Source organism: Cardiocondyla obscurior, linkage group LG11, assembly GCF_019399895.1.
Source record: "Cardiocondyla obscurior isolate alpha-2009 linkage group LG11, Cobs3.1, whole genome shotgun sequence".
NCBI classification, from domain to species: Eukaryota; Metazoa; Arthropoda; class Insecta; order Hymenoptera; family Formicidae; genus Cardiocondyla; species Cardiocondyla obscurior.
Window position 1 is genome coordinate 108,927 of NC_091874.1, and position 26,815 is coordinate 135,741.

The 26,815-nt window shown below is 33.7% G+C and overlaps 4 protein-coding genes and 1 long non-coding RNA gene across 7 annotated transcripts in view; 1 reads left to right on the forward strand and 4 right to left on the reverse strand.

Annotated features, from left to right (window-relative positions):
- LOC139106769 (uncharacterized) overlaps positions 1-26,815 on the forward strand; it is a 149,094-nt gene that overhangs the window by 33,422 nt on the left and 88,857 nt on the right. The gene's annotated exons all lie outside the window — the stretch shown is intronic.
- Positions 1-26,815, reverse strand: part of LOC139106767 (limbic system-associated membrane protein) — an 80,586-nt gene that overhangs the window by 30,713 nt on the left and 23,058 nt on the right. The window contains exon 2 of the mRNA XM_070663730.1: positions 6,831-6,942. Coding sequence (XP_070519831.1) covers positions 6,831-6,894 — 64 coding nt within the window. The 5' untranslated portion in view covers positions 6,895-6,942. The remainder of the gene's footprint in view (positions 1-6,830; positions 6,943-26,815) is intronic.
- Positions 12,739-19,878, reverse strand: LOC139106768 (major royal jelly protein 2-like). Its single transcript, XM_070663732.1, has 6 exons — positions 19,334-19,878; positions 18,955-19,130; positions 18,585-18,803; positions 17,967-18,138; positions 17,662-17,888; positions 12,739-17,545 (listed from the first exon to the last, which is right to left on the reverse strand). The coding sequence occupies exons 1-6, from the start codon at positions 19,518-19,520 to the stop codon at positions 17,138-17,140; spliced, it is 1,389 nt and encodes a 462-aa protein (XP_070519833.1). The 5' UTR covers positions 19,521-19,878; the 3' UTR covers positions 12,739-17,137.
- LOC139106765 (major royal jelly protein 1-like) lies at positions 20,122-22,571 on the reverse strand. 2 transcript variants are annotated; one of them, XM_070663727.1, is made up of 7 exons: positions 22,278-22,571; positions 21,866-22,056; positions 21,520-21,747; positions 21,148-21,328; positions 20,726-20,949; positions 20,392-20,652; positions 20,122-20,258 (listed from the first exon to the last, which is right to left on the reverse strand). In XM_070663727.1, the coding sequence occupies exons 1-6, from the start codon at positions 22,471-22,473 to the stop codon at positions 20,413-20,415; spliced, it is 1,260 nt and encodes a 419-aa protein (XP_070519828.1). In that variant the 5' UTR covers positions 22,474-22,571; the 3' UTR covers positions 20,122-20,258; positions 20,392-20,412. The 2 variants fall into 2 exon arrangements, with proteins under 2 accessions (XP_070519828.1, XP_070519827.1); XM_070663726.1 differs by having other exon boundaries at positions 20,122-20,652.
- On the reverse strand, positions 23,201-25,684 carry LOC139106766 (major royal jelly protein 1-like). Of its 2 annotated transcripts, none has more exons than XM_070663729.1 (6): positions 25,402-25,544; positions 24,970-25,167; positions 24,632-24,850; positions 24,221-24,392; positions 23,773-23,999; positions 23,201-23,629 (listed from the first exon to the last, which is right to left on the reverse strand). In XM_070663729.1, the coding sequence occupies exons 1-6, from the start codon at positions 25,402-25,404 to the stop codon at positions 23,447-23,449; spliced, it is 1,002 nt and encodes a 333-aa protein (XP_070519830.1). In that variant the 5' UTR covers positions 25,405-25,544; the 3' UTR covers positions 23,201-23,446. The 2 variants fall into 2 exon arrangements, with proteins under 2 accessions (XP_070519830.1, XP_070519829.1); XM_070663728.1 differs by having other exon boundaries at positions 23,202-23,629; positions 24,970-25,157; positions 25,402-25,684.

Sequence of the window (26,815 nt, forward strand, 5' to 3'; positions counted from 1 at the left end):
ATTTTAATGCCACATATGCTTGTAATATCTTTGGATCTAGATCAGTACGTCAAATATACGCACACGTGTAAATGTATTTTATGCTTCGCGTATGTATCAAGTTGACGAGGTTGCGCCGTGATATAGAACGACAGATTATTACACGGATTCTGATGTCACAGGTGTTGCTTCTGGTTGCTTGTCAACAGGTTTGCGTTCTCTGACTCTCTATGCGGTCAACATCGCTAGTCAGGCGTGTATATGAAAAGCGATATGCTCCAGATACTGCAAACAATGCCTTTTTTTTTTACCATTTAATTACGTTCAATTATAACTATCGAGATATAAATAAATTAAATTAATATAATCCAATTATTAGTACTACATATATGATACTTTTTAAATATATTTCTTAATCAGTGCCAGTCATGAAATTTAAATTTTAATTTCTGAAAATACTCGGGGTATTTTCTCTTATTCTTTTATTTTTAATACAAATATTGTCGCATCTTAAACAAAATTCGTAAACTTATTACAAAAATCTTTAATAAGTTGTACTACGTATTGCAACAAAAAAAAAAAAAATTATAATTATTCTTGTCCTAAAATCCTGATTTCAAAGTGATTAATTCTCTCAATGGTGGTCACAGATTGGCCATGAGAGCGTAAAATTTTAACGAGCGGCGAATAGAGAAATGAAACTCGGAATAGCGATAGCCCGAATATAGTGATACCGTAGTCGAAAGGATATCACCGACGAAGAATGAAAACAACCCTCTTCGCAGCTTGCACATGCACGGCAAATCTTAAATTCCACCGCTACCGCAATAATCCCTTGTCTCCTTCCCCCCCCCCTTATATCTGCATAGCCGAGTGAATGACTAGCGTAATTGCCGACGACCCAGTTGCAACCGACGCCGGGGTTTGCATTTCGAATACGACAGCGGGCGGGGCGAAGGGTGAAAGCGATGGAAGGACTGGGTTAGGTTGCGCGTCAAGATTCCGTCTCGCGATTCCGTATCGGGCGATTAATCATCCGCTCGCGCTTTAATTACAATCGTCAGTGCTTTACACGTGACGACGTGGAATACGCGCGAATAATCGCGCCAAGTTACTTGTCGAGCTTGTGCGAACAGCACCCGGGCAAAGTGGACGTGCATTGTGTATGCATTTTATATATATACGTAGATAACCCAATCTGGAACTCAGCCCGTTCGAGCTAGTCTTTAATATTTACGAAAGCAATAAACGCGAGTGCCGAGAACCACCGGACGTTGCTAGGATTAAACGGCGCTAATAGTAATAATAAAATCATTATTAGCTTACGCGTTGCGGTTAAGAGGATTATTATCTAGATAACATGGAACATTCCACCAATATTGCAGCATTCCAGGTATATGCAGGAAAATTGCAATACTGCTGTAACGTTCTTTACGTTTACTAACGTTATTTTAACGCAATAAGTTGCAAGATTATTCCAATTGAGTTCACTTTGAAAAGAAAGATTGTCTAATGTGCTGTTAAACGCCTTGCACACACGGTTTCGTATGTATTAATATATCTGCACGCCGCCGTCGTGGCTATCGCTCAATTGATCAACTTCAACGGCTAAAGTTACCAACTATTCACGATAGAGCGGACGCGATCGATAACGAAAGGGCTTTGACCACCATCGCACAAAGGTCTTGTAGGGTGCATAGGAGAGACGTCGGCGCGAAGGTCTATTTAGACGGAGCGATTTTTAATACAGTGCCTTAATACCGTCACGTCATTTCGATATCAGTTTCATGTGTGGGTTGTTTATACTTAAGATAATGCCATATTAGATGAAACGTTGATTTCAAAGATAGTATTTACATTCGCCCACCTGTCATTCCTCCTCTTAAATTTGAAACAGATTGTCTTATGAAGAAATTCGAAATATTAACAGCTAGAATACATCGACATTTATAGTTAAGTGTAATGGTTTTAATTATTTTCCGTCTTTTTTACCACAATTCTTTTATCATATCGATTTTATGTATTTCTTTTGGGTGGGTGCATATTTTTTTGCGATATAAAATTTATAATACAGAGCGTTATTGCATTTTAATGTTATAAAGATATTTGAATGAAAAGTGGCACGAGCGCATTACAATTTACATTATAATTTCGTGCGATAAAATCTCAATACTGAATTGTACAAAAGTTAATACTCTTGTCTGCACATGTTTCCGGGTTGAAATGCATTTCTAGAAAATCCAGACATTTTAACTGATCCGACGAATAAAATCATATTTGCGAAATTTGTTAGAGAAAATTTTTGAATATGTACCTGTTGGCTGCCGCGATAAATTGACGATTAAATGTGGGTGCATTGCATATCGATGTGTGCGGTATAGCACAGATGCTGTACTCAGATCGGCAGGGTTTATGACGCCGACGGCGTTCGTTTGGGAAAAAAATTTTTTTTCGCGAGTCGCTGCACAGTTTGCGCTTCCCAAATATTCGATGATTATGGTAAATTGTGTATAGATTTTTAAATTTATTTTTAAATCTGTTGTCCGATACCAGCGTTTGAAACGTATAGAATTATGTAGAACTCGATATCGCACAAATAATCTCTATTTTTTAATAGTGAAGTAAGCGATAAATTTATCAAAGTGTTAAGAGAAGCATAAGTACGAACTATCAATATTAATATAAGTAATACGAAGATAAAAAGCGAAACCATTTTATTTATTTAAAATAATTTTCACATCTTTTATTTAATTTCTTTTCTCTCTTCTTTAATTTCAAGTAGTATTCCAATAATAAGTGCTTTATTATCAATATTGAGTTTATTATTTCTAAATATCGCAATTAAAAGATCGCTACGAAGAGATTTAATATCGTTTTCTCTTATTTTGCTTGGTTTTTCTTACAATATATTTGCAATTAGCAGGATATTAAATTTTTTAGTATTGGTAGAAGGTCTGGATCGCATGTCCGGATTACTGATAGTGCACGTGTCTCGTTCGCACGCGAACGAGATCGATAATATTTAATTTCCGGACGTTTAAATTTAATGCTCTTTTGGTTTTAACATAGATGTGTGCACACGTAAATATGAAATCTGAAAGTACACGTACTTTGACGTGGATATCTCAATAAGGAATTTCGTTTAAATTTATGCACAATAATATTATAAATTAAACCAGGTTTTTTTTTTTTTAATTCAGTAAAACATCCTTTGGATTGGTTTTCTTTTGGAATATAAAAATTAAATTATATTGAAAAATAGCGCGCGTACGGATTGTTCTAGTTTTATATAAAAATGCTTTAAAGAATAATATTTCTCTGATCAGACGAAAATTTATTAATTATTCACACGGGCAATTAGCATTTAAGGAAATGAGTTTATCGCTGAAAATATACCCTGCGGTTTATACGAATAATAGAATCCCTGTTTAATAAACGTGTATATTTATAAAGTGTAGAGCATATTCCGTATTTAGTATTAAGAATAAGTACCTATTAAGTCAGAAGATATTTTTATTATTATGCAATTTAATATTTAGTTTCAACAAATAAAGTATCGGGCTGTAAGTAAAATGGGGGCAAAAGTTAAATTTTCATCGTGAATCTCAACAATTTCACATTTAATTAATAAGAATTCTTATTGAAAAACAAATAATTAACTTCTGTTAAACGTCTATTAAGTATGTACCTACAATTAAGTTTTATCAATATTATCTCATTAATTTTAATATTGAACTTTTAATATTAAATTAACTTTCCGCGACTAGACGGCGTGCGTTTGTTGTTTTCAGTCATTGCCTCGCGCAAGATTATCGCGAGTAGCGAATTTTTATACACGCCGAAAAATATATTTTTATTATTACAATAAATTGCGATGAAATATTGAAATGCACAAGTTACAAGAAATATCTCTTAAAAGTTTTTCGAGAATAAACATATTTTATTAAATCAATGTAATTTTTATATTTTACAGTAAATTAAATTACATAGCGATTTCTTGATATTTTTTTAATAAATAATGAAGCTAATCGTAGGATATATTCGGTCTCGTAGAGCTTACTACAAACTAAGTTTACTCGTCATTACCGCACTAGCTATGCTGCAGTTAAACCAACGACGGCAGTTTCGTTTACTTGTGCACGCTCCCATTGCTTCTCGCCTTGTCGGAAATGATGCTTTTTACATCTCGCTGCTTTCTCTTATTTTGTAATGCTACGATTTTATTAGGCAGCGTAGAGCAGCTTGATGTTATTTTCGACAGTTAACGAAAGATGTCGAATTATGTTGCGTGCGTACCTATATTTAGGCGACTTTGTGTTTAAAAGATGTTCTCGGTCGATTATAATTTTTAATAATTATTTAGGAGATATTAGACAGTTGCAATTGATTGAATTATATTACACAAATATGTGATAAAAAGATGTAGATATGTAGCTCAGATTTAAAAAATTTCATCTTTTTATCTTGATATTAATATTTCTTAAAACGCGTTATCTACGTAAATAAGGTATAACCGGTATGCAGATATCTCAATTCGTACGCGGTTACTTCGCGATGTACGTGTAATGCGAATTTGTATTGTAACGGAACACCGCAAGATCTAGAAACGCAGTCGAGGGATGTGACCTACTAAAGAACGGACGTTCCTAGGGAATACTGTACACATGGGGCGTTACGATTTAGACGTCGACGTATGAAATGAGGCGCACGTTGCACCGGAATTTTCTAGTTCCATCGCATCGCATTCGCTCGCTATACCCCCTTTTTCCTCCCCTCCTGAAACTGCCTTTCCGCGATTATACGGGATCGCATCTGCGGATGCAATAAGTTGCGTCGGCTTCTCTCGTATTTCTCTCTGACTACTGTCGCAGTATCGTGCATTATCGTAGTAAGAACCAGGTCCGATACACCATCCTAACAGAACTGCCTTGAAGCGCGCGAATCGAAGCCTTTCCGTGTAGTATCGGCAATCGATTTGTTCCGGATATCCGATGCAACGGTTATAAAAGAATTTTTCTTAGCAAGTTATTCTCCGGCACGAAAGATGCGGAACATTATCTTCGTTCCAAGTTAAATGGCCCGGAACGTTCAAACTTACAAAATAAAATCGCGCACTGCTCTCGTAATAGTTGATTTTACGTGACTAAAAATTCGAAAACAAATTGATATTAACATACGTATATTAAAATGCATATCATGCTAATTACTGTTAGTGTTCTGCAATGATAATATTTGAATATTAAGATAGAACTTTTGCAATGTTTAATTAAAATTAAGATGTTAAACGTAGTAGATATATTTGACATGTTGTTTGACTAGCATCTTGTCGTCTCGCTCCGAATAAACAACCTATGTGTGTTCTAAGATTTGTACCTCTGTCTTATGCAAGTACCAGGATCTTCGCACCGTAAATTAACTAGCAACGCCTTGCGGCTAAAAGCGTTTATTTTCGTTGCGGTTTTCATACACGCGGTGCATTCACGAAAATGTGCGCTAAGGCGCGTTAAAGTTTCGTTCTAAATTTGCGCTCGGCGATAAATCCGTGTTAACGTAAGCAAGACAACGTTATATGGGGTGTAAGTTGCGGCACGCCATTTGGGCATTTTCGCGCTTATTCGTGCTCGATAATCTGTCGGACACATAAAGAATAATGAAATAGATGAAATTGACGTTTTCATGGTTTAACGCGTAGGTATAATTCGACTGCTCGTATTCGAGAGACATTTGCTTTATGGCTTGTTGGATTTAACGTATGGAAATAGCGCAGAAATTCACAGTGCATCAATAAGAATATAATTTTAGCTAGCTTTATAATATTTTAACATTCAAGTTAAAATGGTAGAAATCCATTACGTATGTCCGAATTTCGTGAAATGTACATGTAAACCTGAGAATTTTTTTTTTTTTTTTTTATTTTTATTTTATACACGCTCGTTCCTCTCTTTCTTTCGCTCTTTTTCTCGTCTTTAATTTATTGTTATCGGAAATTACGCTTAACATAATGTTCATTATTTGTTTTCATGTAGTGATAAATCGAGAAATGATAGGCCTACCGATATTTTTAGTTTCCCTAATTCTCATTTATCTTCTTTTCTTCTTCCTCCTCTTTGCCCCTTGTTCTAGCTATTAACTGTTATCGAGACGATTCTTATCACACGAGAGAGGAACTCGTTAGCGCACGAAGACCATAAATCGCGGATGGGAAACAACGAAGTTCCGTTCGGCTTCCACGAATACGCGAGGGGTTGCCTAAATCCTCTATCGGAAACATCTCGGTAGTTATCAAAGGTCGTTTGATATCATTCGCATTCTCCATTAATATTCTCTGCGTCATACGTAAATGGTAATGCAACTGCTCGTATAAGTTTATAAGATTATTAAAGATTATTTGCAACAATTGATATCGAACTAAAACTATGTTTTACATTTATATGATGCACAGAAATAAAAGTTTGCAATTATCGTAAAAAAAAAAAAAAATTTCTATAACAATATCAATAAATTAAAGTGATTACTATTGGAAATTTTATTATCTACTTAAAAATGTTTCTATTTTAATTTTAATTAAAATATATATATATGAAAGAGCACTTTACACGCATTTGTGAATTTCAAGCGCACTTGTCGATTCTGGTCTTATTGTTGATTCGAATAATGTGAGCGAGCACGATCGTTAATCACGGTAATTTGTTTAAAGTGTCAATAGATTATCGAACAAATACCGGATTTCCTAAGAATTTAAGCTTTCTAAAAGCGAGGTATTCAAATTGCACGATACCCGCGCTTGCTGCTTTTTCGCGATGCCGTTGCATTTTTCCGGCGAGCGAACGTTGAAGAGGAGCATCGCTTACCGATCGGCTGTATCAGGTAGCGCACCGATGCCAGCAACGGCAGGATCAATAGAAATGGGGCCATGACGGTTTCGATTCAGACGTCCATCTCGCGTTCATTCACGAGGCCGGTCTGTAACAGAAAAAAAACGCACGCAACCGTATTAATAGCCCGCCGCAGTCTTCCCGGCGCAGAATGCACCGCAATGGGCTCTTCATGTCGCGGAAACTGGCGTTCATTATTTCGATAATCGATCAAGTATCGTCCCGAACGGACGAATCAATTTATTCGTTCCCATTTCGCGCCAATACCCAAGCATCTGCCTTTCATCCTTTATCCTCTTTTCTGTCAGAAGCATTTTTATTGCATTTTTGTTGTGCCATTTTGCGGACACAAAGAGCTTCTTGCCTGTTAAAGATGAACCATCTTTTATTTATAACAAAATTCAAATATATATTAATTTTATTTTTTATATTTTGCTACGATTAAAAATTTATTTAACAATAATATAAAAATTATTAAATTGTTATATTTATTTATTTAAATCTTTTAATATCTCTCACAAAATATGCTTTACAAATGTGATTTAATTATATGATTAAAAATTGACGAGTAAGTTTTACATCGAATATTTTTTTGCCATTTAATATATTTGAATTTTATATAATTTAGAGTTCATGCATTTAATCTCCATTAAACTTTTATAGTTTACAATTAATTGTACAATTCGTAATTGTTTCGTGGATATACATTATAGAAATATCACATGTACGATGATGTTATCTGTTTTTCTCGTGACTGAGCTTCCCTTGTGATCTATGCTTGTTTTGACCTATTGCTTTTTATACTGGCAGTAATATTTGCCGAGAAGGCATTTGTGCACGGTAAACTTTTCCAACTATGTAAACTCTCGTAAAACTAGCGGTTTTTAATGGTATCTCGTTGGCAATAGCGGAGAACGAAATGGAAGCTTATCCGCAATGCACTCGACTGCGCCGCACTCGAAGCGGTTGGAAGCTTTCTAACATGGATCATGTTCAGTCATTATTAGCTCAAAGGAGAAGAGGGCCGCGGAAGAGAGAACAAAAGGCGAATAAGAAGAATAATGGAGGCAAAGAGCTTTTTAACGAGTCTCGTCGTATCCGTGGCTATGCATGCCTTTGCCGGAATTATGATTGATACTCGTCACTGCGTTATCGATTGCAATTACAGAGCGATAAAATTAAGTAGACTTATGTATATTAATAATTTTCATTGAATTTCCTCGTTGCCTTTATTTTGGAAAATCGAGCATTGATATCTAATTGTAAATGGAAGTACTTGCTTTCAAAATTTTACACCGAATATACTATATCAGAGAGCTAGATAACCGTATCAGCGACATTATCGAATGAATCAAAGTAGTATAGATAATAAATGGAAACTTTTGCGAGTCTGCGCTTATTGGTACATATCAATTTGCAACACCAAACAATTAAATTAAATGACAGATAATTAAAAAAAATTTTTATAATTTTTTGCTTATCACGATATACCATTAAAATTTTTTTAATCATACAAAACACGCATTGCCTTAGAGATATTATCGTACAAGAATCGGTTTGACACCACAAAGTTAATGGAATTGGTAGAAAATGTATATCCACTTATTTCCTTAATTATATAAATTTTCTTCGCTCGAATGTTTCCTAAGTGCGTCTCGTAACCTCGTGCGGAACAACTCGTATATTGTCAATCGTGAAACGCTACTCCGTTAGCAGATATACGACAAATGCGTTCCCGTGTCACGAATGTTGATCGACATCGACGACATATCGACAATGTTAATCTATCTCGTTGAAGGGCTGCGGCCCACGCCGTCGTCCGTACCCATGTTGCTCGCATCAGCTGCGGCGAGCACGGGAAGTAACTTTCGTGTACACCGGTGAAAAGGATGTTCATGCTACTAGTTAATTTTTAGAGTTTGTTTACGTCTGCAGGTAGTGAGCGAATTAATTTGAGTTTATTCACATCCTAAAAGCTAAATACCACATAGAGATAGTTCGTTATTGGCTTTACGATTGAAAACAAAGTGAATTTAGTATTATCTTTATTTCTACGTTATATCTTTACTTTCGCGTAGGAAAAATGTAGAAATATGAGAGGGAATTCACGAGCAGTTGACCGAATTATACATAAACTTAATTTAACTGTTAGCAGATTATTAAAGTAAAACAAAAGACGACGGTAATTCGCTATAAAGAAACAAGAGAAGGCGCAGAAAATAATGAACGGTGATTTTAGTGTAATGAAATTTATTTTATTTGTAATCGTAAAAATATTTATACCTTTCGATTCTTCGATATCAAAAATTTTGAAAAAATATTTTACATAAATCTGCCAAATTTGTCAGACAAATATTGACTTAATTCTTTTATCGTTGCGATCTATACGGATATCCGTTCGGACAAACTATTTGACCATCAACTTTGAAATTTTATATGGTATCATATGTGCATGCAATTATTTAATTTGGATTACAAACACAAATATACATTCGGTTACAATGAAATCTTGTGTGCTTAGAGATCAGAAGTAAAAGTCTAAATAAATATGCGCTTACAAAACGCTGTTCTGTCTGAAATTACGTAAACCGCGATCGAAAACCGTATTGGTTAAATTGATTTCGAGTCGTTCCGAGCAGACAAGAAGCGTCGCGTTAATCGGATGGGCGGAAATCTAATTTACGCGAGGAGGTAGAATGAGAATAGGAAATGGAGAATGACACGTAAAATGCTTCGGAAAAAGTGCAGTTACGTCGCGTTATGTACGCGACAAATCGGGGCACGAAGTGACGCGTGTTATAAATCCTTTCGCTTCATATGTCACTATGCTGCGACGTGCACGGTTGGCGTTATTTTCACGGCATTTTCCCCAGACTTGACTGCTCTTCTTCTTGGCACGACCGTCCTCGGGGCTCCCTTTCGGAAAACTGTCCTTTTGTTCTCGTTTCCGAATGTTTCCGCGATGATAAACGGTTAGCTTCGCCGAGTCGTTCAAGGATGGTTTTAGAAATTATTAGCCTTGTACGCTTTCGCGACAAGAGCGTAGAAAGAAAGAGATTGATACCGTTTCCCGCTGCTGCAACCGTTTTCTTGCGGCATTAAATTTCTCTTTTTCTCTCACGGGATTTTGTATAATCGACAAACATTCATTTGCATTTTTTGTCCCCGAGTTGAATTTTTCTTTCGCAACTTTTACGAGGAGAAATTAATTGACGTATTAATAAGCTGGACTTGTTACTGATTAATAATCCCGCTTCGATTTGTGGCATTGGCATAATTACTACTGAGTTAATTAACGTGTGTTGTCGTCTATAATTACAAATTTTTAATACAATTAATTAATACCACATATTTTAATCTAATAAAGCGAAACCGGGAATAGCTAACAATAACTTAATATCTACAACAGCGTGACATAATCAAAATTTAATCCAGTCGAATTTATGTGTAGTTGCTGACATCAATAGAATCTAGTATATGAAAATTTAGTAAATTATTAGCGAGGTTGATTAATTACGTGACGTTGAAGCAATCAATGGAATGTCATAGAGTTTTGGCATGAGGGATTTCTTTAAGAAGATGGAGGCCGCTTCCTCCCTGCGCGTCGGTTCTTTATGGAACTTTGCAAACGGAAGCGCGAATAATCGTGCGGTAGTCAGGAAATTCGCGAGGCATAATATAATCGTTGCCGAGAGAATTCACTAATATCGATCAGCAGATGCCAAGGAGATATCGTGTTATAATTCGCGAGCGGGCAATGATAAATGCAAATCTCGCGGCGACGTCGCATGAATATTCGCTGGCACGATTTACAATCTGCCAGATAAGACATTTGTCTTTTATACTATATGCATATGCAGAACGATTTAGAAGTGACGTGCCGGGAATTGCATTCTGTTATTGTGCCGCGGATGTGGAAATAACATTAATGAGATATCGGAGGATTAAAAACATAAAAATATGTTTTACGTATTAGCACGTTGAATATTAACAATTAGTCGGTTATATCGCTATTAATATTACATTTATTTATAATCTGCCGCAGGTATATTTATTTATTTCGCAATTATAAAAATTTCCAATTATGAAATATTCCAATTATAAAAGAAAAGAAAAAAAAAAATTAAATTATCGAAATACACATTTAAATCAATCGTCCTAATAATAAATCTGTTAAAGAGAAACTTGTCAGGATTTAATATTTGCATCGTGTGATCTTTTCTCTCAATTGTAACTTGCACCGAAGCACGAAACGCTTCGAACAAGCTCTGCTTTTATTGAGCGACTGTGTGCCAATTATCTCGTTGACACCACCGTGTCTTTGTCTTCTGCGAGAAAGAAAGAGCCTGTTTGTATTTCACGTTTCTACTAACTGGCGAACACCTCGCACCAACACTAATTTGTCGGCGTGTGGCGTGTCTCTTGATTCCCTGTAGGTCGCAATACGAGAGACCCCCGGGTGTTGTATCCTCCGCGAAGATCGGTGAGATTTACGTCCATTTGCCGGAACGTTTCTGTACGTAATCGCGTAATAAAATGTGACCGAAGCCGTCGTCGCGCGAGACAGGCATTGTTTCCACGACGAAAATTCCAGGCGTCTTATAAACGTCGGGGCGTCAGGACTATACAAATTGTTCGCGACAAGGATATTTGACTCCCAACCTTCCCGCCCGTATTTGTGCCAGGCCGAGCTTGGAATAATTCACGAGCCCGTGGCTTGCAACCGTTACGGTTTAACACGTATGGTTTAATACGTCGAATGCCGTGGTGAATGCCGCTGTCGGTTACGATGTTTGACATTGACGGAATTTTGATGCTGTCCATGGCTGTTGATCATGGCTGCCATTTCAAAGAAGATGACGTAATATTACTCCGCACCGAGTTGTAACGTGATTTAATTAAATCCCAGCCCCGCGTGACTCTTTTTTTCCTTTATTCAATTGATCGATTATCCATTTTTAATGCACAACAGCTAGTGCCTTTGTATACGTAGTATCGACATCGCTGTGAAATATATTTAAAAACAAATTGCTCGGCCACTAACAACTATTTTTGATAGGACAGCAAAAATCCCATCGTACTTTTGTATCCGGCTTAAAAAAAATAAAAAAAGGATATATAAAAATCGGAAATGTGGCAACTGAAATAGACGTTAAATTCCCAACTGATGAGCGCGTATGGATTCACAACTCTCGAGCCGCGCTAAAATATCGCTCTGACAAATCATCTGGTCCGGGCTGCGAGATAACATCGTTAATCGGGAATTAAATTATTTCGGGGAGCCAAAAGCTATTTACCACCCGACGTAATTATTTTCCGCGGCCGTATTTCGAGCGCGGCAGAGAAAGGAAATAATGAAACGAGCGAGAATTATTCGGGAAAGTATTATTCGTGTGCGCTCGTTTCAATGCACGTCTGATCCGCGATTAATCCGTCGCAATTTACGCCTCGGCAGTCGGCGCTCCCACAAATTCGCGGACCGCAAATCAATGATAATTCCTCGATCGACATGTATATCCACGCGCGGCGTGAATTTGCAATGCTTTTGTAAATCGGTCTATTTCGTTATGTTCACGCTCGACGACGGCGATGTATAAAAATTATAGAGACGACTAAGCCACGTATTGGATTTGTCGCTTGCAATTCATCAGGCATCAATTAGAATATCTCAATATCTCTCTGCGATACGCGACAAAAGAATCGACTCCTTTCTGGGATGTATGTATATCCATTGAGACAAATGCCACGAATGTTTTTTAATCAAAATTATACAAGATACGTTTTGTAGCATTTATTTTACCAAGAATAATTGGTACGCGTTACGAATAACTATGTAATAATTATTATTTTATATTTTTATTACAACTATAATGACAAAAATTTTGTGTCTTTGGATAGGTTTAATAATTAATTTATTTGGGTGGGAAAAAAAAAAAAGTTATATTTTACGGAGATAATTCAGAGGGAAGCGAAGGGATTGCGAAGAGTTACAAGTAGTAACTGTGCTTGTGACATGCAACAAGCAAACTTCGATATAACCGCGACGTTGCTGAAGCGTTCGGATCGCTCAAGCGTTACGGATACTCCCGTGGAAAGTTAACTGGAACTTAAAGGAAAACACGAGAGAACTTGCGCTAATCCGATTACGTGCGATACGAGATAGGCAAGCAATTCGGGAGGTTGTCCTTAAACGGAGCAACTTGCGTCATTTTGCATCGCCGTGATCGCTAGGTTGCATTCGTCTGTCTCTTGCGAGGTTGAAGTTCAAGATTAATAAAATCGCGCGGTCGGAAAAAGTTTCATTAATCCGTTGTAAAGCCACTGGTGTTATCTCGGTGTGGATAAACGCCCAACTCATTAAACGCGATATAATTGTAAAAATAAATTTGAATAACTTAATCTTATCGCGCCACTTTAAGCTTGATTGCAAGTCAAGCATGTTATTCACAGTGATAGGTCAGGTACCCTTTTTTTTTTTTTTCCGTTTCCTTTTGTTCGATTGAACAATAGATTCCGCGACGTTAACATGTAAGCTTAAATGCAAACGGGCATTACGCGATACACTACGTCGCTGCAACATTTAATCCGCCGTGCAACGGCTCCAGCGAAAAAGCGGCTCGAACCGCAAGCGAGGTGATTTAATGTCGGCTATACCGAATTATCGATTGCCTCTCGCGTCGACATATATTTTTTAGGGCAATAGGTTCTCGCCGTTCAGACGATATCGCCATTGTAACGAGGGGTGTGATAATGCGTCCGGCGCGGCAGCACGCGTTATTGTTACCACTTTTTCTGCGGCAGCATACGGAGAACTCTTTTCTATGGGTCGCGCGTTTGGACAGGCAATTTATACAAGATTGCCCAGCGATCGAACGATAATGGTGGGTTACCCTCGGATTTCCACGAGGGCGAGATCAAATGTGACTTTCTGAAAATATTTGGAGCTAAAAGCAAACGTGACGTGCATTCGGAATTTTAAAATATACTGCGCATATACGATAAATTTTAAATGCTACCAGTTGATGTTTTCAGGGTCACTTCAAATGTCTTAGAAAAGCCGGATTAATTTCAGCACCAGATAATGTACGTTATGTAGAAACATTTACGTCTTCGTTAAAAAGTAATTAATTTTTAATGCCCTGAAACGAGAATAAAGTTTGAATATTTGCTAGAAAACCTTGTTTAACTTGAGTTGCTTCCAATTGCAGATTTATTTATATGTTATCTAAATGCTAAAGTCTTTTGTGATTAACGGCAGAATAAATTTTTATTATTAGTCGAATTTTTCCTGCGTATTATATGTGATTTTGATATCCCTAAGGCTGTAAATTACTTTTATTTGCGTTATGCCGTTTGCTGCCATATGTATAATAATCGTCGCAAGTATTTTTGTCAAATGAGCCATGTTTGGGTCTCTAGACGATTTTGTTTCATTTTCCACAAATCGTGATACATACTTTTATTAACGCTTCGTGCATGCCGCGCTAGACGAGCGTATTGAGCATGAACGAGAAAGAGAGAAAGAGAGGAGCTCGTAAAATATCGACAAGGGACAGATTTGACACTCGTCGAAAATACGAATGTGCGGTGAACAAAAGAATTAGAAGCCCGATATAACCTGCGGCTATCAAAGATTATGAATGGCTAGACTGATTGCGATCAATGCATCAATAACTGGACAATAACGTAACTTTCGCACTATGATTTTTTCGTAACACGTATTTTCATCTTGTAATTATATTACACATGTTATTAAAACACGAACGTTGAGCAATCGGATATTTAAATCGGATTTATTTTTTGTTTCCGGAGCGAAGAAAGAAAAAAAAAAAAAGATTTGCTTAAATTTGGGTGCTCGCTGCCTAAAGATTTTCTATCCTTGCGTGCCTAGGCCCGATCTCACGTACAATCGGAAATACATCTGACGCGGCGACACTCCGCGCCAGGGTCGACGTGGATTTCTAGATCACGACCCGTCGTTATCACGTACGGGTCGTTAAACCTACCGTCGGTCGTGAACTTTCGAAATAATTGCGAATCCGTGGAATTCGATTACCGCCGTGTCGCGCTCGCGCCGACTCGTCGGGGAAGGGTTGCCGGCGAGGGATGAAACGGAGGAAGAGAGAAACGCAATCGAATGCATTCGAAACACGGCGCAATTGCGATCGCTCACGCCGCGTTACGATCGTGCCCCGTTTGTTGGACGCACGATTCTTGTTCGTTTCTTCACCGCGTGAAACTTTTATATTGTAACGGCAGAACTTTTCGCCGTCCAAGTTTTGTCGCTTTTCCTCTCGCGGGATGAACGCGACGATCGGCGCAAAGATTTCTTGAGTGTGCATGAGAGAGAGTAAACGAGAGACAGAGAAAGAGAGAGAGAGAGATGTCGAATAGAAAAGTCAGGACACGGAATAAGTAACTGGAGCAGTATATCTCTACGTCGTAGGTGAACGAGTAGGTAAATAGATAGATGGAAGAAAACTAGAGAAAATGGAGTAAGTCGAGAATAGCGGATACTATATATATTACAATGAAAAAGATTAATTGATGCTTCCATAAAACTGCGGTTTATCTTGTAAATAGAGAGTCTTGTTACACATAAGTGAATATAATAAAGATAAAAAAATCAAGTACATTCCGCAATAGTTTCTTTATCTTTTATGGTTGTATTTACTTTTAAAAAATATTTGCATTTTTTTCTTCTATTTTTTACATTTTAATAGCAGTACAGTTTTTATAGCTGCGTGCACACATTTAATTTTTATTTTATATTGTATTAAGTTATTTCATTTCTAGATATATTTTTAAATAGCTTTCTTTTATTTTTGATTGAACAAAACCGGCTTACTTTTCTTTTTCAACTATACTTACTTAACTTAATTTTTTGCATTATTTTGTACGCAAATCACGTAGTGCTTTTACGTGATATGTATGAAATAACAGGAGTAGATAAATAAAATAAAATCACATATTGATGATCAATTGTATTTGTATTAATATTAACTTTTTTAGATCAAACTTTTAAAATTTGATTTTGTCTTTTGTTGAGATCGTTGAATAATTTTACCTTCTTGTTATAAGTACAAGATGAAAATTGGGTGGTGATTGAGAATAAATTAATAGATTACATCGCTGATACGTTAATGTCCGTCGCCTAAGCGAATAGGAGAATTTTCAGAAATATCATTCACGTTTGTCACACTTCGCGGATCGTTTAAATGAGTTATGTTATTTGGAAATGGAGAAGTTTACTTGCCGACGAATACGACATCGACGGGCTCTACGAATCATATGACCGCCACTTTTAATTGGATTATTGGATCCGCGACGATAACGAGAAAGAATAGTATGAAAGATTGGTGCTTTTTGTACCATGGCCGATTCAAACTGGTCATTCGCACTTGAAATTGCTCGATTCGTATACCGTGTAATCGTTAAGGAATTAATAATGCTGTCCAATTGATATCTTTAATTCTTGTATATTGATACACAGGGCATGCAGAATTACTAGCGCAATTTACTTGTTGTTTAATATTAAATAACTAGACTTTTACAGTAAATTTCAATTTTTAATAAATAAATTTAATTCTGGAATTATTTATAGATTTAAAAATTAATTTATATTTTTAATAATTCAACGTTACCTGTTGATAATAAATTTACATAAAAACAAAAGATTGCGATAAAAAAGAAAAGATCACGAAGAACTCGATCGGACAGGTACAGAGATATCTCAAACTGAAGTTGTCACTATCTAACGTGAATCGTACTTTTCTTCTCCCGACTGTGGTGAGCGCCGAGCGAATCTGGGTTGCGAAAAGATCGAAGCCGATGTGACGGTGGGGTGTCGTGTCTATTAGAAGGGGGCAAGAGTTTTATTGCCAAGCTGATAACAGATGAGGAGTTTTACCTCCTAGTCGGTGCCATGATTCATGAGCCCTTCGCGAAAGATGTAGAAGAGTACGATCCACTTTCCGTTCTCTTTCCGTCCGCGGCTTCATCTCCTTTTCCTTCCCATGCCTCGTAAAATCAGGTGAACATATTGTGTTTGATTTTCATCTTGCTTTACCTACGTTTACGTAAGGATTTCTCAAAGTGAGCATTTTTTTCCGTACATCAATCCCATTTTATTTGTATATGATAAAGGAGTAAAATTATAATATAAACGATTTAATAATGCATTCTGAATATCTCTAATAGAGAAGAGTATGTTAATTAAAATAATAAGTAATATTAATAGTCCCCCAAATATTTTTTATACAATTAAGTTAAAAAGAAGCAAATTAATGTTTCACATTTGAATTGTATGAATGTATGTTGAACGGATTAAAGTATGTTAAGAATGTTGATAACAAAGGGGTATCGACATTCTTTTTATCTTCTATGTGATCGACAATTATTTTATCTTCTTCGTGATCAACAATTGTTTTATCTTCTTCGTGATCAACAATTGTTTTATCGTTTTGATCATTAGCATTTTTTCTATAAATTGTTGGAAGCGTCTGATGTGTTTCCCTCAGTACTTCTTCCAAGTCTATTTCTATGTAGCGAAAGTTAGTTTCATTTAGTTGCACGTTACCAGAAGCAAACCTCTGAAATCTATCTGATAAACACGTTACTTTTTTCCAAAAATGTGAAACTTTCAATGAAGCTACAGCTTGCAATAAATTGATATCTTGTGCCAGTATCACCTAAAAATTAATATTTTCTTGTAGAATCATAAAATTATACTGTACTATTAAACGAATCAATCGCTAACAACATTTATATTTTTTATTAGGTTATACGTAAAAAATAAAAATCTTACCGTATTTTTGTCCGATTTCTCATAAACGTTCGTGCCTAAAAGAGATATTGCTTGAGAGTCGCTATAAAGTATCGCATGACCTGCACTTGTTATCTGTCCCGATTGGCTTGATAATTTAATCATAAACTTATTTTCTGCATTAGCCTGTTCTTTATCTGGACATGTTAACAGTGTTTTTATGTTTATTTTATAGATTTCTTTTCCCGATACAGGAGCATAAAATAAATCTAAAACATATTGCAGAAAAATTAATAAAATATTAAATTAAAATTAAACTAATACTTTTTACGTTATAAAGTACTTGCCATCGTAAAGGGTTGTCATACTGAAAATACCATTTATATAAGTAAAGTTGTCGTTTGCTATAGAAACAAAACCGTCAGTCGGTCTCATATAATCAGATTCAACTCTGCACATACGCTTTGTAGACGAGTCATACACGATTAATCCGTAACCTTGCATGTCGGCTATAAATATCTGAACAAATTTATGTAAATATTAAACCACTTAAACCGCAAAATACGACGTATATATATATATGTATAACGAAACATATGAATAAATAATGATTGCACAAACGAATGTAGTCGAGAATGATAATATATTAATAACATTTTAATCTAATTAAAAATAATTAATAATCGACAGATATTTGGCGTATAATGTCTCAAACAATAATTACACAAAAAAATATTAAAATATTAAGATTCACCTTGAATTGGAAATGCATTGCTTTCTAATTAATTAAAAATCATATTTATTAAATAACATTTTATTAAAACAGGAGTATGCCATTATTTTATTTAATAGTTTCTTGTTGAATTATTAGCAACGAAACTGCTATTAGCTAATGTTATTAATATATTTATTTTGTTTACTGCTACATACTTAAATAAAAAAAAAAAAAAGGAAGGTATACTAACAATCATTTCATTCAAGATTTGAGAACATCCTCCGGGAACATAAATTAAAGGTGTGTTTAACAGTCCAGAACCAATTAGATTAGTAGCGATGTCAATTGGAATGTAAATAGTTTTGACTAAAGTGTTATCTGTTAATCTAAATATCAGCAGTTTTGGATTGCAAATTTGATTGAGTCCGATTTTCCCATTATCCAAAACGAAGAGGTGATTACATTTGATCTAAGAAAAAAGTAAAAACTTACGTATTGCCACGTATTGCGTACGCGCGCAGACGGATATGCATAATGCACAATAAATTGTGAGTTATTTTAATAATTATCTTAATTACAAAGTATGAATATTTGGTCGAAGAAAAGATGGTAATACTCACGTCGACTCGATGAATATTTGTAAAACGATTACACGTACAATTACTATTATGCCAACTCCAATCTGGATATGGGCTTAAAAGTAAACCTCCCGGTCCCTCTATATTACTTACTGTCGCCAAAGTAGCAGGTGTACCGGGACCAAATTCTTTTGGCAAAGTAATGAACACTCTACCGTCTATAAGAATTTAGTTTGTAAAAGAAATTATAGCGTGTCACGATACATTTATTTCGTTAAATATCGTGACAGTTAGTAAAAGTAATGTGCACTTTGAACGTCATAATTATCACCAAATAGATTAAATATTTTGTAATTATAAAATGTTGCGTAAAAGTATTTAGATTTTTACGAAAAATTAAATATTCTTTGAATCGACTTACCGTCTGCTTTAGTTGCATCGTACATTAAGGATCTGAGAGGGCTATAATTGCCAGAATCTACTGCGGCTTGCATTTGTTCTCGACTTTCCCACGTAAAATTTGCATAATTCCATTTAAATACGACATTTAATTTAACATCTCCTAAGGCCACAATCGCTGACACCAGAATTAATAACAAATACTTCATTCTTTTTACCGTAGTAAGCGTAGCGAACGTTTAATAAGTTAGGCAGACAACAAAGATCACTGATAGATACAAATCTGTCTGTTCTTTTCAGCTAAACTCGTTGTACTAGTTCCTACAGTATGCGTTAATGCATTATTTTCCACGGTAGAAGAAAAAAAAAATGCATTCTAGCATACTTTCGCTAATGTTTTTTTAGTAGTGAAGTAACACGGTTTGTTTTTTTTATTCCCAAACTGGCTGCACTAGTTTAGAGTTTATCTTCTTTCCTCTGCATTAAAATAAGAAAGAAAAACTCTGAATTAATGCAGTCAGTCGGGAAAGGAAAAAACAAACCTATAATCAATGCAGAAGTTGACTGCACTGCCTTGGTCTAACTCTTGAGCTAATGCGATTTCGTAGAAATAATTTCAGGATAATTTCGTGCGTTTTATTCGAATATTGCAAAATACTATCAGAACTATAAATTTATTTTGTTACACACACACATGTACTTTTTTTTTTTTTTTTTTTAAGGCTGTACAATATTGCATGGAGTTCGTTATTCAGAATAAGTTGGGATGAATGGTCAATAAGTGTGACATTTAGAATTATAAAAATAAAATGTGTATAACAATAAAGAATTTATTGAGAGAATTAGATGTATTAGATTATGTGCTCGAGACAGACGAGGGTTAAGCACTAACTGTTATGACAGTCCGCAAGATGCGCATACGAGTTATTCGAGTAGATTATCCGGATCTGATTACAGTTTTTAGGATTAGTTATTTTATATTATTCATCTTATTTCGTATATCTCGTAATACATTACAATAGGAAAATATCGAAAGAAATAGAGAAAAAGATTTATATCGAAATACCGATGCAACGCTACCTGCTAATGGCATATGTTATTTTACTGTTTATTTTTCCATGGGTCCCATGATTTAACAATGGTTGCAGTATTAGTATTTACTTCCCTCACTACTTCGGATAAATTCATTGTTATAAAATAAAAGTTTTTGTTGGATAAATTTGCTTCACCACGATAGAAGTCTTGATATCTGTCCGTCAAGCACGTTAATTCGTTCAAGTAATCTGAAACTTTTGTGCTAGTTACAGATTGAATTATTTCGTCGTCTTCCGCGAGAACCACCTTAAAAATAATATTTTAAAATGATAAAATTGCATTATATAACAATTGTGTGTATGCACTTTGGATATCTTACACGGTTGTCATCACATTTCTCACAAAACTTCTTGCCTAGAATTCTTGGTGAATCGCTATAAATTAATATATCTTCTCCCACTGTTGCTAGTGGTCCTGATTGATGTGCTAATTTAAGCACTAATTTACTCTGTTTATTAGCCTTTTCTGTGTTTGGACATTTTAATACATCCTCTATTTTTATTTTATAAATTTCCTCGCTCGATAGAGCGCAGTAAAGTAACTCTAAAATGTTTATAAAATAAATATTAAATAATTTTTAAAAATTAGCGAAATATTGTTAATTATTAAAAGAAAAATTTTTATGTTTAGGTACTTAAATATTAGTATAACTTTGAAGTTAAATTTTTTTTATGTAGGTAGTAAGTTAAAATATAAAAAAAAATTTTTTTTATAGTATTCTGTTTGCTGTAAAGTACTTGCCTTTGTGACCTAAGTTTATTGCACTGTAGCTACCTTTTTCATCAGTAAAAGTTTTATTTGCTATAGAAAATGTGTTATCAGTCGGTTTCATGTACTTTGATTCGACTCTGCACATAACCTTTTTTTCACATGATATATCATAGATAATTAAACCGGAACCCACCGTGTCAGTCATAAATATCTAATTATTAAAAATATCTTGTTAATTTAGTAACAATATTAATTAAAAATAAAATTCTGTATTAAAAAATTAAAACAATTGTTTTATAAATGTTAGAAAATTAATAAAACTATTATTAGTTAAATTAATGTTAACTATTTATAATATTCTGTTTTATAAGTATAAGTAATGAAAAAAGAAAACATACTAACAATTATGTTATTCAGATAGTCCTTAGTGCACTTTTTACTAGGATTATAAATGGTAGGCATTTCTAATAATCCACAACCCGTTTGATTAACAGCCATATCATATGGAATACAAATAGTTTTAACTAGCGTATCACTTTTTAAGTCAAAAATCAATAATTTTGGACAACAAACTTGTTGTTTTTCTCCATTCACTCCGGTATCAAGAACAAAGAGATAATTGCATTGAATCTAAAGTGAAAGTAAAAATTACACGTTGTACACATTCTATGGGCTGATTAGGCAATACATAATTTACTTTTTAAATAACACGTCAATTATCGCTTGATTACAAGACGTTAATACTTACGTCAATTCGTCGAACGTTTACAATACCATTACACATATTAGGATCATTATACCACCTGCCCCAATGCATATCCCAATTTGGATACGGTCTTAATAATGGACCTCCAGTTCCATTTATGTTACTTACTGTTGCTAAAGTAGCAGGTACACTAGATCCAAGTAGTAGTGGTACAGTTACAAAAACTCTATTATCTATAAAAATTTTGTAGGTAGTAATAATGTCTCGAAAGCATTAGCAATATTGATTAAGCGATTATAAAATCGAATACATAAAATATAATTCTAAATAATTTAATATAACTTAATAATTCCAGGTAAAGTTAAATACTCTCGTGAAACGTTGCACATATAAAGTTAAATTTTTGTAAAAAGTTAAATTTCTTTAGTTTTATGAATAGTCTTTGTTAATTTACCGTCTGCTTTAGCTGCACCATACATTACGCAGTCGAGAGGGTCATAAATTTTATTATTTATTGCGTCTTGTTTTTGGGTTGCATCAGGCCACGTATAATCAACAAAATTCCATTCGTGCACAATTTTAAAAGGAACACTTCCATAACTCAGAGTTATCGTTGTCAGAATTAGTAAGGCAAACACAGAATACTTCATTTTTTAATAATACGTATACCTGGATGGATAAGAATATAGTATAACTGAATTATACCGGTAAACGTATATTTTACAAATGCAAGTATGACGATGATCGCTTTGACATTTATAGTTTTTTTTGACGCAACATATGCATAAAAATACCATTAAAGAACTATTATATAAAGTACGGTAATTATATATTTTGTTAAAAAGTGTTAGTTATTATAACGTTTCTATATTGCATAAATAATGGTGTAATGATATATAATATTATACATACGTATAATGAGTTAGTATTATTATAAATACATATTTATCTTATCAATAAGATCGTTGGCAAGCAATAGCTCATCGATTAAGTTTTTTTTTTTTTTTTAAGTTCTCGAAATGAACTCTATATGGCATTAGTATTACGCATACAATATGTTTGAGTAAAATTCTAACATTTTTATCAACACGTATAAAGTGCCAAGTATTCGGTAAAAATAGTTGATTTTTTAATAGTTTATTTGTTTGACCAATAATATTTTAAATTGTTTGAATAGCGAATTTTAAAGAGTTTTATTGAATTTTAGTTTAAAAAAATTTAATTTAAGTAATAATCATCGATATTTTTAAAACTAACTTTTAGTCGAACATGATCGATAATTTTTAATATTTTGGAAATTTACAATTATACATATGTATATTATTTATATTGAAATAATTCACTTTTACGGGATTACATTGGAGAAATAATTAGAATTTATGTGATATACTTTTCTATAATGGTTTATTATTTATTATTTTTATGTGTACGAACATATAATTTTTATTTTTATTTATGTTAAAAATTGAACATAAATAAAACAGTAATTTTTTTTAAGAATTGCACAATATAGTATGTAAGAGTTTTATATGCGCATATGATTTTTACGTATGCGTGTGTACCTAAATCGAACTTGTGTTAAATATTTGTTGAGATATGTTACAAAGTAATGGTTAAAGATTTTTATTCCATTTCTTTTCGTATTTCTGATACCTTTACTTCCATAATGCGAAATAGTGTATTATTGAAATTGACTTGGGAAAGAATAAAATCCTGAAAGTTGTCTTCCACAAGTAATATATAATCGCGCCACGGTTTTATTGCACTTAAAATTCGAATAAGTTCATCATTTTTCGCGAGTACCACCTTTAAAAAATATAATACAGTCAGTTATACATTATAATTAATGTCTTATGTTGTAATAATTAAGCTTAATTATTAGATGTAACAATTTTTAATAAAATTTTTGTCTCGATTAATGCAACGAATAATTGCACTGGAAACCTTACCGTTTTATTATCAGATTTATTACAAACGTTTGTGCCCATAAGAGATGTTCCCTTCGAATCGTTATAAATTATCGAATGTCCCACAGTCGTTACCTGTCCAGTTTGGCTTGGTATTTTAATTGCAAGTTTAGTGTGATTATTAGCTTCTTGTTTACCCGGACATTCTAGTAGCTTTTTTATTTTTATCTTATAAATTTCTTTGCTCGATACTGCACTAAAGTATAAGTCTGAAATATGTAGAAAAGAATATACATACATATAACAATTATAAAAATTTATAAATGCTAAAATAAAAAGCTTTATGTGTATTTATTAATAATAAACAGGAACAAACTATCAAAAATAAAAATATGTCACAGACGTTATTTAGAGTTTAATTTTTATTAATACAATAATAAGTTTAAATATTAAAATTGAATCTGTATTTATTAAGTCAAAGAATACTTGCCATTGCAAAAAGGTGTCATAGAAAAGATACCGTAGTCATATGTAAAACTTTGGTTCCCCAATGAAAAATTTTTGTCAGACGGTTTCATGTAATCAGATTCAACTCTGCACGTACGGTTCGTAGACGCGTCATATACAATTAAACCATAACCTTTCATATCGGCTATAAATACCTGTATATATTTATATGTGTATTAAATCACATAAATTATAGGATATCAAATATATAAATAACCGTATAAATGTAAAACTGATATTTTATTTAGAAAATGGGAATATAATATATTAATTTTATTAATGTTTAACTTTTTAATTAATCAGTTTTAATAAGCCGGTCAAACTGTTAGTAATTAACGTTATTAATATAATTTTTTATTTATAATATGTAATTAAAAAAAGATAATATACTAACGATCATTTCATCCAGAAATCGCGAACAGCCTTTGGGAACATAAATCATAGGTGTTACTAATAATCCAATACCCGCTTTGTTATTAGCGATATCATTTGAAATGTTAATAGTTTTAATCAACTCATTGTCTTTTAACCGAAAAATTAATAATTTTGGTACACAAAGTTTTTTGTCTTCAACTTTTCCATTATCCATAACGAAGAGATGGTCACACGCAATCTAACAAGAACATAAATTTTTTATATTGCTTTACATTATATGCATTGTAAATTAATTATGTAAGTAATAATATTTGACCGTAAGAAGGAATCAATTCGACAAAAGACGTTAGAACTTACATTGATTCGGTTTACATTTATAATTCGATCACATGCAGGTTTTTTGTCCCAAGTGCTATTGTGCCAACCCCAATTTGGGTATGGATTTAAAGGTTGACCTTTTGGATTTGGTATATTACTTATTGTCGCTAAAGTAGCAGGTACACCATTGCCCATTTCTTTCGGTATAGTTACAAATATTCTACCATCTATGATAAGCTGTATTTTAGTGTGAATAGGATTGGTGTAAAATTAAAAGATGAATATTTATTTTATCAATTTTATCGCAATATTAACATTGTCACTGTGACATAAATTAATGTACAATGTATATAATTAGTTGTTTAATTGAATATAGTAGATTATGTAGTTAAACATTATGATGTAAGTAAAATCATAAACGTGTGGAAAAGTATTCTTATTTTTTTAATTTCAATAAAGTCATTAACTTACCATCTGCTTTAGCTACATCATACAATACGCACTTATAAGGATCATAATTGCCCGAACTTTTCGCTTTTTCCATTTGATCTTTATTTTCCCAAGTGTAATTAAGATAGTTCCATTCGTATACAGTTTTTATATTTACATAGCAGTTTGCACTTGCCAGCACCAGAATAAATAAGTTAAACACAGAATACTTCATTTTTTTTGTCGTAATGTATGTATTAAGCCGATATTAAATTAATATAACTGAACTAAACGGATAGACACATCAATTGCAAATAAATGTTCGACGATGATCATGTGACATTTATAACTTTTTGCGACACAAGAAAGATATTCACAGGAATAGTTGAAAAAAAAATTTGTGTTATTTATGGTAATAATTATAACGTCATTAAAAGACTTTGTTATCATAAAGTTTAGGTAATTTTATGGATAATGACACTCAATACTTCAATTGTGCAAAAAGTGCAATACATAATTATTATAAATATGTAGCTATCTTTTTTAATACCATTAATAATTTTTTTTTTAAGAATTTGGCTTTTTACAATTTTGATTATTTTTGCGACTTTGAGAAATTTATCGCAATACGACAGAAAATTATTCTCACATGTAGGTATTTCGCTGTAAAAAAGATGTATAAATAGGTTTACTTATGTTTTCTTTTAATAAATTATACTACGAGTTTATATTAAACGCAAATGACGGGGTCAATTTAGAAGAGAATACGTGTATTAGCAATGCATGAGGAGGGTAGGAAAATGATTGAAGGATATCTCATAGCTGTGTGTCGAGTTGCGATTGGTTTGACGGGATTTAGCCCCTGTAATGCCAAACTCATCGTCTGGTGTTGCGGTCGGCTCTGATCGAGGCATTATCGGGGATTGTTAGGGTTAGTATACTTGGGGGTAAACGCGTTTTCATTCTAAACCATCCGATATTTCCAAACTTGCGAAATGCTAAGCGCTTTTGCAATCGCGTTGAAATTAGTTAAAATAGTTTGCACCTTGAAAAATTTTAATGGCAGGTGTTACGATTATAATATGACAGTAGTACATTTTATATTTAATGACAGCCATTATGTACAAAAAAATAAAAAATTTGTCTGATGATAAAAAATAAAGAGAACTATTTCTCTTTTTGCATTTTTAGAAATGTCTATCAACAGTCAAATTAGACTCCCATAAAATATTGATCTTTTGAATCGATAATGAATAAAAAATTACAAATATTCGTAAACGTTAAACGTTTTTTATTTTTATTTTGGACGTATTTTCAAAACGTGGGTTAGGATATTCACAACGAGTTCGCGTATATGACGATCTTATTTCTGGTTCGTGCCCATCTTGTGCTCTCTTTCGTATTCCATCCTATTCGAAAGGGCTGCATTATAAATCGTGTGAAATCCAAGTGTCTG

What these genes read in the sequence shown, in the direction of transcription:
- LOC139106768 (XM_070663732.1), bottom strand. Translation starts at nt 19,520, where the DNA reads ATGAAGTATTTGTTATTAATTCTGGTGTCAGCGATTGTGGCCTTAGGA. An exon ending in CAAATATTCATCGAGTCGAC is followed by an intron (nt 18,804 to 18,954) that starts GTGAGTATTACC and finishes CTTTTTTCTTAG; the next exon opens with ATCAAATGTAATCACCTCTT. An exon ending in AAATCTTGAATGAAATGATT is followed by an intron (nt 18,139 to 18,584) that starts GTTAGTATACCT and finishes AAATTTGTTCAG; the next exon opens with ATATTTATAGCCGACATGCA.
- LOC139106765 (XM_070663727.1), bottom strand. Translation starts at nt 22,473, where the DNA reads ATGAAGTATTCTGTGTTTGCCTTACTAATTCTGACAACGATAACTCTG. An exon ending in AATAAACTTAGGTCACAAAG is followed by an intron (nt 20,950 to 21,147) that starts GCAAGTACTTTA and finishes TAAACATTTTAG; the next exon opens with AGTTACTTTACTGCGCTCTA. An exon ending in AGAAATGTGATGACAACCGT is followed by an intron (nt 20,653 to 20,725) that starts GTAAGATATCCA and finishes ATTATTTTTAAG; the next exon opens with GTGGTTCTCGCGGAAGACGA.
- LOC139106766 (XM_070663728.1), bottom strand. Translation starts at nt 25,594, where the DNA reads ATGAAGTATTCTGTGTTTAACTTATTTATTCTGGTGCTGGCAAGTGCA. An exon ending in TGATGTAGCTAAAGCAGATG is followed by an intron (nt 25,158 to 25,401) that starts GTAAGTTAATGA and finishes AGCTTATCATAG; the next exon opens with ATGGTAGAATATTTGTAACT. An exon ending in ATAAATCTGATAATAAAACG is followed by an intron (nt 23,630 to 23,772) that starts GTAAGGTTTCCA and finishes TATTTTTTAAAG; the next exon opens with GTGGTACTCGCGAAAAATGA.